The 12,317-nt window shown below is 39.2% G+C and overlaps 1 protein-coding gene across 2 annotated transcripts in view; it reads right to left on the bottom strand.

Moving 5' to 3' along the window:
- Positions 1-1,273: 1,273 nt before the first annotated feature.
- mfsd3 (major facilitator superfamily domain containing 3) overlaps positions 1,274-12,317 on the bottom strand; it is a 29,119-nt gene continuing 18,075 nt past the window's right edge. Inside the window, exons 5-7 of one of the 2 annotated variants that reach the window (XM_067520395.1) lie at positions 11,150-11,259; positions 2,338-2,407; positions 1,274-2,187 (exon numbers count right to left, since the gene is read on the bottom strand). In XM_067520395.1, coding sequence (XP_067376496.1) covers positions 2,354-2,407; positions 11,150-11,259 — 164 coding nt within the window. In that variant the 3' untranslated portion in view covers positions 1,274-2,187; positions 2,338-2,353. Of the gene's footprint in view, positions 2,188-2,337; positions 2,408-6,289; positions 9,205-11,149; positions 11,260-12,317 lie in introns of those variants that run through there. The other variant, XM_067520394.1, reaches the window with a different exon arrangement.

Below are 12,317 nucleotides of genomic sequence, written 5' to 3'. Positions count from 1 at the left end.
GAGGAAGAGTTGTGCACATTTTTTACGTGTCTGCTTGTATAGCTCTAAGCACTGAAGCATGCATGAATTCATATCTCTACATGTAGTGTGCATTTGAAATGGGATTGTTGTGTGTGTGTGTGTTCGGCGCGCGAGTGTGTGTGTGTGTGTGTGTGTGTGTGTGTGAAAGAGATAGAGAAAGGCTAAGAGACCCCCATTAGTTGCTCTGGCCTGAGGCTCAGATCCTTATGATGTCAAACAGTGTGGTAATGGTCCTGTCTCTCCTCCCTCTGTCCTCTGGTCCTTGCATCCTCTCTTTCCTTCTTCCAGTACATCTCCACCCTTCCTCTCAACACACATGACACATCATACATAAACGCATTTAGGAAAAGTTATTGGGTTGTGATCTTGTCAGATATTTTCACACAACTTGGCCCTGAACTCATTTTATCGCATTTACACATTTTATTAACACAAGTGACACTAGGTGAAATTGCTTCAGAACTTCTGAATTAGCTCAAAAAGTCTTGTATGTCCCAATGTTTTGTATGACTGTAGCTAAAAGGGTTTTAGAAATGGGCTTCGCCTCCTGCTTGCAAGAAGTGGCGCAGTAAGGATGAGACCACTCTACTCCTTATCTAACCAATAATGGTAATTAGGTAGATTTGAGGACATTTTATTATGTCAAAAAGAAAATCAACTAAACTCTTAGTTAACGTGTTGTATATAAATTACTTGAGTACACACTTATGAAAGTTCACTCCTCACTCAGCAACAGACCTTACAGTTTATTAATGCAGCTTTGCACAGCTGCTCTTGTGTCTTGTCATAACACAAGAGAAAGGATTCTGACCTAAACAGGGTGTTCTCTGCCTTTTGCACAATGACACCGGGGTTTTGCTCCAGCACCCCAGGGACCCTTAAAAGAATAAATGATTTAGATAATGAATGCTTGGATGGATGTGGTGAAAACAAACAAACAAAAAAAATCAAATCTGTATGCTAGCAAGAAAAGAAATAAACAAATATTCATTAGTAAATGGGCTATTAATGAATATACTTTGGGTTAAGTTACAGTAGTTTTTTAAAGAAACTCATGTGGAAACTGGAAATTCCTTTACCTAAACCCTTAAGAACCTCTAAACTAAGGTAACTGTCTCATTACAAGTCTTCTCACAATGTTTCCTGAGAAATTTATTGGAATGCTGTTTTACAGAAATGTTGTAAACTAATAGTAACGGAAAATGTTTGGAGACCTGCTCCTCTGTTCAAACTCAGGTAAATGATATCAGGATGACAAATTTGACATTTCCCATTTATTCATAGCCTCAATTTTAAACCACAGACAGTCTGATAGGGGATTAAGAGAAATTTGAGTCTTTCTTGTTTGACTGCACTCTAAGAAACAATAGAGTAACTTCTCAGCCAAACTCTGACAAAGAATGATTTCCCTGAGAGATACTGAAAATAATATAGGACTGAAATATGATATAATCAAGCCTCTCCACAACTTTTAACTCCTCAGTGAGCACTTAAAAAGGGTTTTATCACTTGTTATAATTAAGGAAAGAGATAAATCAGCAAACGATATATAGATAGAAAGACGGACAGAAACACACACACATAGATAGATGGATAGATGGATGGACAGACGAACAGACAGGCACACAAATAGATAGATAGATAGATGGATAGATAGATAGATAGATGGTGACCTATAAAGGTTCCATCACCAGGGGGCTTGCAGTTCTCCAGTTTAGACAGACTGCCATTTAGAGCTACATTTGTTTAAACAGCATCACAATGTCCTGTTAAATCCCCTGTCAACAATCAACCCCGACGGGTTGTCTGCATGTGAGGGCAGTAAGATGCAGGACTAGGGAAAAGGTGTTGGAAAATACATGACAGGAAATGAAAGAGAAGAAGTGGGGTGTGTGCATAAGAGGCTTCTCCTGTCTTGGCCCTAATGGTCCAAATGAGCCTAAAAGAAAGTGCGTGTGTGTGTGTTTGTGGTGGGGCTGGGGCTGAAGAACAGAGTGTGGTGATGCGGGAGGGTTGGGTTGTAGGAGACTGGGGTTGGAGACTGAGACAGACCAGAGCTAAGTGACTCAGGCTCAACACCATATGAGCTGGCAGCTTGTCACATCCCAGCCCATCACTGAGAGACTGGATAGCAGAGCCTGTTTCTTCACAGAGCAGCTCCCATCACTTCAAATCCAGAGATAAATAGTTAAGTTTTGTCCTTCTTTGTAATTTGTTTTAAAAATGCACAAAAAAGCAGCAATTGAAACTGTTAAAATCACTCCAATATAGTATAAATGCTATTCTGCAATTGGTTCGATCAGTAAATTGACTTACGGGTCATCTGGTGAGGCTACTGGTCAGCATTAAGAGTGATCATGAGTCCATACCAACATCTGTGGTGTTGCTACAAAGCAGGAACAGGCAGAAGGGTCATCAGTATATGAGAGCAAAATTACAGTGTTATACAGTCTTGTCTTAATTGGACAGCCAGTACAAGTTGCCGAACACATTGATGATGGTTATGGCAGGAATGTGCAAACTTTTAAAAAACTGAAGGCACCTATAGGTACAAAAGCATTAGAAATGGACTATGGCTCATTCAAACCACTGTCTGGCATTATGGGAAGAAAACAAGCCACTTGGGGGGATAGTGGATCTGGACAATGTTCTGCTGGGGAAGCGTGGGTACAGGCTCGTAGATGTCAGATGTATGCCACTCAACATGGTTCAGAAATGGTTTGAGGAATATTCAGGGTTTGAAGTCCTGCCCTGATCAAGCATCTAAATTAAAAATAATAATAAATTGCAGTAGTGTTTCTACTAAGGGCTGAGGTCTTGTACTGTGCATTCTTTTGTGGGCTGGAGCTGTTTTGGTGACATACTGAGGACCAACAGCTTAGAAGGCAGCTGGTCAAAATATCATAGCAAGGATTTCGCTCATCTCACACTAATGAAAATGTCTGCTGTAATTTGTTTATGGATTATTTAAATATACAAACCCACTATCAGGAACTAATCCTGAGGTACCTGATAACTGGAAATGTCTCTTGTAATGAAAGAAAGAAAAAGTTTGTACCAGTCTGTTGTACTGCATAGTCACAACTGTACATGTCTTAAAACAGTGTCTTCCTTATCCTCTGTTCCTCTCCTTTTTAAGAGAATAAGCTCTGCTTACCCTGCCATCTTCAGCATGGGCTTCTTTGTCTCTCATTGGAATATTCATGCCAATTAAAACCTTGTACCTAAAAATAGGCAACTATGATTATGTTAGCAGGGAGCAGAGACCCTGTATGAAAATTAGTGTGTGTATTATTAATGAAATGAGTACAGAACATACAATTTATTCTTACGTTAAGTTATTCAGCGGGGTCGGGCTTGTAGTTATTGCTCAGAGGCTGTTACAAGGTGAACTCATGGCATTTCAGCAGAAACTAATTGAAAATTCTACTCAGTCTCAGATCATAATGGAAAAATGGCTGTTTCTAAATTAAGTGCAAGAGGTCTATATGTGTGTTTTTTTTTTAATTAACTGTGTTCAAATACCGGTAATTCACTGAGAGAAAATTCTCAAAAATTATTTTATCGCACACCCTTAAATATAAGAAGAAGATAAATAGTCATGAGCTGTGCTTATTTTGAAGATTCAGTGTGTGTGTGAGAAATGTTTGCAGATTTACAGATTTTAAGACACAAAACCTCTGAATACTGCCTCAAAAACATTTTTAACACAAATAGAGATACAATAAAAAATGCACAGAAACACAGTGGGAGCATTATTGAATCAGCTCAGTTGGTTGTCAAATGTTTTTTCTGAGTTCTTCTTCTGTCCTATATAATGTGTTCATTATGTGACCTTAAAGGCTTATTGAGTGAATCTTTCTGACCCATTCCCACAGTGGTGATCAGGTCATGTGATCACACAGGTGTGTGTTGTCACCAGGTAAAGACACAGTACCTGCCTGGCTGCAATTGAAGATACAAAAAAAAATACACCAGGACTCTTATGTCTGTGGGCTAGAGTTACCGCCCGGTCGTCGGTTTCTTGGCCAAGAGCAAACTGAACCCTCACTGCTCCTCTGTCTGTAAGGCTGCTTCTTTCTTAATCCTCTTCCTTTGTCTCCCCATTTACTTTTACAGATGTCTGCAAAAAAACTATCAGTTGACAGAAATATTTTTAAAATAAGATTTAATTCTAAATACTGTATATCAAAAATAGCTCCAATATGGATTCAACATGTGGACTAAGGAAAACAAATAAATTTTTAGAGCCTTTATGTGAGTGGATTATGAAGTTGTTTGAGAAAGTCAAGGAGGCAAACAAAGACCAGGGACAAAGCAGTGGGAAGAACAAGAAGAGATGAGCTTGGGATAGAGAGAGGTGTCCATGTCTCTCTTTCTGCAAATAAACAAAAAGTAAACACTAGTGAAGGAAACACTGTGACACTTGATGCTGCTGAGGCTCCTCCGCCCGCCCACTCAGGTTTCCCAGAAGGCTATTCTGCGGGCCACAGGACAAAAGCAGCACAAAAAGCCAACACCTCTCCCCCCCTGGGGTGCTCAGGGACAAAAGGGGAAAAAAACTGATACAACACTTTTGTTTGCTGAGATTAAAACATGTTGCAATCTCTGCCTGTTCTCCCATCCTCTCTCCTCTCCTTCTCTCCCCAGAGGAAACTTTACCGGGCAACACATGCGACTGTCAGTGAACTCTCTCTCTGCCTCTCTCACTCACTCTCCATTTTTGTAAGCTCATAAAATCTGCTTTATTATTTGTGTTTCATATTGTTTGCATGTCATTGTGATGCTTCTTGTGACACTGTGATTAGTGGATCAGCCTTGGCAAAGGGTGAATGAGCAGGCCTATCTTTTTAGTGTGTTTCCCGTGTGAGATGGGTATAAAGTTGGTGATGTGACCAGACTTGTGTCCCAGCTCGATTGTTGATCACTGAAACTAAATAGCTGTTGACATAAAAGAATACCCAACCTTACCCTTCAATATAGGAAATCTGACTCTGATGATAACAGCTCAGGAATTCACAAATGGACAAACACAAGCGCCATGTGTGCTAACATTTGAAAAGAAAGTATTTACTTTAGAACACACTTATGTTTATGGCACATTATGTTTATAGTACATTCTAGACAAATTGAGCCAGCTTATCTAGCAATAAGTCTCATGCATTTTCCATTACTGTTATTATTCAACAAAGTTATTAATCATGATTTGAGGCGACATGCACATCAAATCCACCAATCCATCACTACAACTGTAACCGTGGCAAGGAGGGTATCCACGAGACACATCTCTCTCCACGGGAGGTTTCTGCCAATCTGGCAACCACAGTGGGGGGTCTCACTCTCATCAGCACTGTAGGATCCAGACCACTTGTGTACCTTTCCTCACTCTCTAGTCTGAACAGGTTTTAAACAGATCCTGCGGATAACGCACATCTTGTTTTGTGTTTCACTGGAACTTCTTTCTTACAGAAGAAATAGTCCCAACAAAAGATGTTTACAATGAGCTCTGGGGATTATCCAAACCATAAGGGAAGTGTTATAAAAAGGTGCGCTGCTGTTTTCAAACCTTCAAATTTAAATTTCAAAATGTATGTGACACAATTAGAAGGTTTAGAACAGCAGCCCAATGGAGATTGCGGTGAAACTGTAATGTCATAATCCATCCACGTTTGCCTTGTTCGTTAAGTCGCCGCTACCCCAATATTGAGGTGACTTGTTGCATGAATCGTTTTTTTTTGAAGAGTTACAGGTTTACTTCACCCATCACAAAATGGAAGCAGATTAATAAAACCTCACTCCTAGTTAAGGAAGGCTGGTGGTCTTTGTGTAGTGCAGGAGAGAGAGAGAAAGCTGTACCATAAAGAACAACAGCTGTGGTGGTTTCAGGTGACAACTTCATAAGAAACCAAACTAAACAGGCTTATTGCTCTTAACATTTGAGAGTGAGTGGTTCAAATATAAGCTTATGCCTCTGCATCACCCATCCCGCAACACAAACAGTCCGTACAGTGTAGGTGTAATAATCCTGCTCCACAACATTTGCTGCGGATCCTGTGACACAGACTGGTTTCACTACTGTAGCCCTCAGCTAGTGCACAGCAGAGAGCCAGCTGCTGGAAAGACCCGGTGGAACTTCAAAGGTGGAAGTATACACATAGACCAAACAGGGACCTCTGCCCCTGGGGATAGAAAATGTGGTAAAATCTGGTGTCAAAAAATAAAAAAATAAAACACAGACACATGCATATATACACACACACACACAGACTGCAAGATTAACTCAGCATTTTTATTTCTGTGCAGTTCTCAGGCAACACAGTAGTTGAGAGACAAAAAAATGTGCTTTGCAACTAGTGGCTAACCCAGTATTATTATGTGGCGAGAGCAGGTAACCAGCTTTTTTATTTTGCTCTGTATGCTGAGTTTACTACCTTTATTTAAACCAAACCATCCTTATCTAACCTGCCTCATCAATAAGATTATCAGCTCTAAGACTTACTTCTCATTAATACATTTACTTTTTTTTCCTCCACAGGAAAAACAAAAAACAAAAACAATATTCTACGCTGTTCTCATTCTTATTTTAGGCGCAGAGAAAATGATCTTCTTTAGTATAGACCACCATGGAGAGTTAAAGTGTATTTTATAGTACATATAGTTGTGCATTTGGTATTTAAACATAAAACACAAAGACAATGTCATACAATGTCATCAGTGACTGAAATTAACCACCAGTATAATTTGAGATTTAACAATTATTTTCATAGATTCATAGATTATTAATGGACCTGATTCTGTAATTGAAAAACTAAGACAAGATGGCACTATGCAGTGTGTAAGGCTGAGGTTGACCTCTCATGGTTCAATGGGAAGTGAATTTCAGTCACTAGTTTACCAGCCAACTTCATGAAAATTCCTCTCATAATTTCCTAATAATCGGCTGCCATTTGGCACTATAGTTACAGTATAATTGTACAGTTTAAAAACAAATATGTCAGTGCATAAAAATGCATCAATACCCATCTGGGTTTCCCACAAAGATAAACAAAATTTTAATTCTTCTGATGGCCATACATTATAGTTCCACTTAATAAATGCTGACATTTATGACGCATTTTGTTTGACTTGTTACATGCTGATATACAGATTTCCGCTTAATTGGTAATTGCTTAGTTTTTTGTATCAAACTGGTATCATCATCAACAAATAAAACTTGATGCAGCTACTGTACATTCACCTCCAGTCTATCGCACCACACAGTGCTGATACGAGGTAGTAGAGAATCATTCATTTAAAATGTAAACCATACAACTCAGGAGATGCTTAACATAAAGTACAATATGATAGAACATGCATCACAAATAGTGATATTGCTTTTGGCTACAGCTCTTATTGCTGGCTTATTAAAATATTAAAATGCATCAGATGGTAAAAACAGCTTTGATTTTATTCCAAAATATTTCTCAATTCTTTACAACACATTAAACCATATGTTCTGCTCATCCTTGCCTATAATATCTGGACATTTTGTCATGCAACTGTAAATATTAAGACTTTTTCAGACATTAAAAATGCAAAAAAAAAATTAAAATAAAATCTAAGGCCAGTTTTGCCAGTGAACTGACAAATAATAATAATACTGTAATAAGCCCTTTTCAGACGTGGTATATGTAACATAATCATCTGTTAAAGCAATGATTTTCTGTTGGACCATGTTGAATAGACCCAGGGTATGCCTGCTCTTTTTTCCATACAAGAGAGATTGTACAGTACATCAAGTGGCTTATAATGTATGAGGCCAGAGTTGTCTTTCTAAAACATGGTGGGCGAATGTGTTGTTGTTCCAGGTGAAATTTTCATTTTTCATTCTCCGAAAATAATTATGTTTTCATGCCTCCACGCTGCTGACAGCCTTGGCACACTCACTCACTTGAACTTCAACTGATCAGAATTTAGTGGTCAAAGATTAAAGGCCAAGGCAACTGTGACCTCACATCTTTGGACAGACATGCATATACAGTTGTATGCAATGTTTAGGACAATGTCCATGATTTGAAGTAGGCTGTCCATGCTCGGCAACCATCAAACCTAACAGAACTGAAGATGTTTGTAAAGATGATGTAAAGATGTAAGATGTAAAGAGGAATGGTCCAAAATACCTTCATCCAGAATCCCGACACTCTCCCGATTTTTCTGTTGGGGTGCCAAAATTTATGCACCTGTCTAATTTTGTTTTGATGCATATTGTGCATTTTCTGTTAATCCAAAAAACCTGTGTCCTTCAGTTATTTGATAGATCAAAATGAAATTGCTGATCCAAACACCCAAATATTTATAAATGAAAATCATGGGCATTGTCAGGGCTTCCTAAACTTCTGCATACAACTGTAGGCTGCAACTTAAGTGGGTGTCAGAGACATACAAACCCAAGTCATTTACTCTAATTTATGTAGCCGCATGTCCGTATAATGTCGGTGACTTGATGTTTAACTTCTTACACTGGGATTGGTAGGCCCACAAAGTGTAATAAAGTCCTACGTCAGTCATAGTCTTGCACACAACTGCATAGAGTTCAAACGTGTGCAATCTTTAATGTGAAACATAAATGATACTATGTCCCAGCTAGTAACACTGCTGTCACAACTTTTAAGAAAATTATCAAGGGTGCTCATTCAGACATGAAACCAACACGTTCAGATGCAGACAGAGTTTTTGGAAAGGAGTACATATCTGAAAGGGGCTATATAGTACTTAAACACATGGTTGATTTCCCCCTAAAAAAGGCAGAACAATTAAATCTACTTATTTAAGCTCCTCTATGGTGAAAGGATTTGCTGAAGTCATGAATGTTATATTTACTGTAGCAAGATTCAAGAACTTTTGAGATGTCTGTATATTGGTAGTCTCAAAATGTTTCAACCCCTTATCAGGTCCCCCACATGCCTCATATTAGGACCTGTCACCCTGATTCTAATCTCACTTTGGCTGTTCTTTGAGCTGGTGTTCCCTGATAGCACCAGTGAAGGTAGCCGTCCACACATGCAGAGCAGTCCCAGCAGAGAGGGTGAGGAAGAAGAGAAAGGCAACTTGGAAACCAAACCAGTCCACTAGACCTCCAGCCAGAGCACTGAACATCAGCTTCCCCAGCACCTCCAGAGTCGCAAGAAAACTGTAGTGGGTCGCCTAAGGGGAGAATGACAGAGAGGTAAAAGAGGGGTAAAGGAAGAAAGAAAAGAAGAAAACAAAATAAAAAAGAAAAGAAATTAAAAGAACATGAAGATGACAGGAGAAGCGGAGCATAGAAAAAAAAGAGTAAATGATTACATTGAGGGGTAGCAGTTCACAGGAGAAAATGGGAGGAAAACTGTGGAGGAAAAGGTGACACTTCATCCTGTCCTGCAGCACAATTTAACACCTGATTGCACTGAAACGATTTATACAGAACAATTTGCCACAACAGACAGAGGATCAAAGTAAAGGTGTGATTTAAAACTTAAAGAAAAAGCCCCAATATATGAAACAGAAGATGAGGAAAAATAAAACAAACACTAGAAACCTAAAAAAGAAAGCGTGAGACCTTGGCCTGAGACAAGGGAAGGACACAAAATGAAAACATTATCTGATTCCAGCCTTAAGGCTTTAAGGACACAGAGTGAGAAACAGGTATTACCTAATCTCTCCAAGCCTCCTCCTCCCTCTGCTTTGAGAACAACACATTCAACACAACAAAAACGTAAGGACTCTAATGACAGTTATCACCTTTGAATTCAATGGTTTTCATGATTTTCTGGAATTATGTAGTGTAACTTATTTTATGTAAATAATGAATCAACAGATTAATTGAACCTTAAACCTTTCCATCACATAAATATAGACTGAACTTTTGTTTTCTTGTAGAGACAAGACCACCTTGACAAGTATTTCTAAAATGTTTCATCCATAAGCTTCTACGAAAGGTTTGTCTATTGTCAATGAAGAACACAATTACAAGGAGATTACAGTAGAAAATGTTTCTCCCTGAAAATCAAAGACTAATAATGTTATGATCTGAAGTCAACAAGAGTTGATTAACTGATGCTAGGTTTAGACTATCTAAGCTGGTCTGTAGGCCAAAGTAGAGAGCTCCAAGAGTCCATGTGACCACGGCTAAGTGGAGTGCCTTTATTCTGAGCAACTTGTTTAACAGATTTGATTTCTCTCTCCTGGGGATCTTTAACAAGCACTCACACTATCAGCTTTCTGTCATTGAATAGCACAACCTTCAATAACACACACATAGCTAATGCTTTCTCCCTTCTCTCAGAGTGTACCCACAGATTCACACAGCAACACACTAAAAAAGCAAAAATGTTTGTGTCACAAGAAACTTTGAAATTAACCTTGATTCTCGTCAACATACGCTGTGACCGGTTTTCTACTATTATTTATTTGATTCACAACCAGTTCCTGGTATCTGTGCCACAGCCTGTAATTTTTTTGTCCTCTTTGTACTCAACTTTAAGCGTGACAGCAATTTAAATGATAATTTGTCATCTTCAGAGATTGACTGAGTGATGTCTGAATGGCTGTGTGAACAACGATCACCTCCAGGCAATGATGGCCCAGTTACGACAGGGACAAAAGGAGTTATGTCAAAGAGGAGAAAATGAGAAAGGAGAAGGAAAAGTCAGAGTAGAAATGAGAGCATTTAAAGGACTGCAGAATGACAAACACACAAAACGAGATGGTAGGAGGGACAATGTCAGCGAGAGGGGAAAGTGACAAATAAAAACTAGGTTTGCTTAGACTTTTGCAATAGTAGAGACACCTGATGAGCACCGAGAAGTGACGATAGGTGTGGTACTAAATGCTGAGGATTTCCCCATCCTTTGACAACCAAAGGAAATGACCTCACATTACAAAATAGAACAAAAAAAAACAAGACAGAGGAGAGGAAAGAAGAGAAGGAAGGGAGGGAGTACAGAAAGATTGGTGTGGTCTGATTGATAAGTCACAGGAGATGACCTAAACACCAAAGAACGAGACAATTAAAACAAAACAGATAGCAGCAAGAGAGTCAAATTATGACATAACAGCAGCCTGGGAATGACGCTGCTGGCAGGTATGAGTTACTGTAAGTCCTTTTTACCTGAATGCTTTCCTCTGCCCTTTGAGTGCAATGCATCATGGTTGTGAAGGTAAGCGTGGTGATAAGACCTCCCAGGAAGTGTTGAACACTCATGCTTAGGACTGCCATACCTGAGGGAGCAAACACACACGGGCATAATAAATCAGGAACAGGTACAAGTTTATTCTGGAGAGAAAAATAAGACGCCGCTGCCTGCTCTGCTACACTATTCTATGTGGAAGTTTAAACAGCGTGCAGAGAAACAAAGCAGTGAGAAACGATAAGATACTAAAGCGTCTCAACTCTCTCCTACTACCCCCCCCCCCCCCCGTCCCCAAAACACATGTAGTATATCCTCTGAGGGGAAGAGGCAGAGCGGTGTTAGTGGGGAAACACAGAGGAACCACAGAGCCTGCTCTTCTCTCGTTAACACTGAATTATTCACTCAAGCCGCTGGAGTTTTTGCCGAATAAGACTCTTCAGTCAGCGACAGAAAACGGATGGAGTTACACAGATGCACCGACTGATCAGACTGGAAGAGTGGGAAGTGGAGGGTTGTCATGTAATATTCAAAAATCTGAAACTGAATTTTTTTTTTTTGTTCTTTTTTTTGTTGCAGTTTCCTGAAATCTTTGTTCTGGGTTTAAAGTAGAGGAGAGAAGATTCAACTTTCAGTCTGAGAGTCTTGATAGAGGAACAGACAACTCCAGCAGTGATGAATGGGGAAGGTCTGAATTCCAAATGCTTTGTGACTGACTGTGTCATTCGTACATTAGCAACTGAATGGCTCTCTGGAGAGAGACAGCACCTGTCTATCAATGTCCTCTACATCATGCACTCTAGTGCTGTATTAACAGTGAGCATCTGGCTCAAAAGCATGCCAAAACTCAACTCTTCATAGGCCTGTGGTTCGCAGGTGTTTTTGGATTGTGTGACTGCTGCTCAAAGTACTTGTTGGATATATATGGCATTACACCCTTCCATTGTTTGCATTTACTCTACTATTTCTATAAAATATTGTGTTTACAAAGTAGTAAAATAATTATAAATGCCAAACAGGAAAGACCTTGATTATGCCTATATTTACACAAATACTTCATGGTCAGGGTCCAAAAAGTGACACATTTTCTGAAAGGGAAAAAAAAATAAAAAATAAGGAAAGAATAAAGAAAATAATGAGCTCATGAAA

This window comes from Channa argus, chromosome 11 (genome assembly GCF_033026475.1).
Source record: "Channa argus isolate prfri chromosome 11, Channa argus male v1.0, whole genome shotgun sequence".
NCBI classification, from domain to species: domain Eukaryota; kingdom Metazoa; phylum Chordata; class Actinopteri; order Anabantiformes; family Channidae; genus Channa; species Channa argus.
The sequence above is the reverse complement of the archived record's forward strand: the minus strand, read 5'-3'. Positions and strand labels throughout refer to the sequence as shown.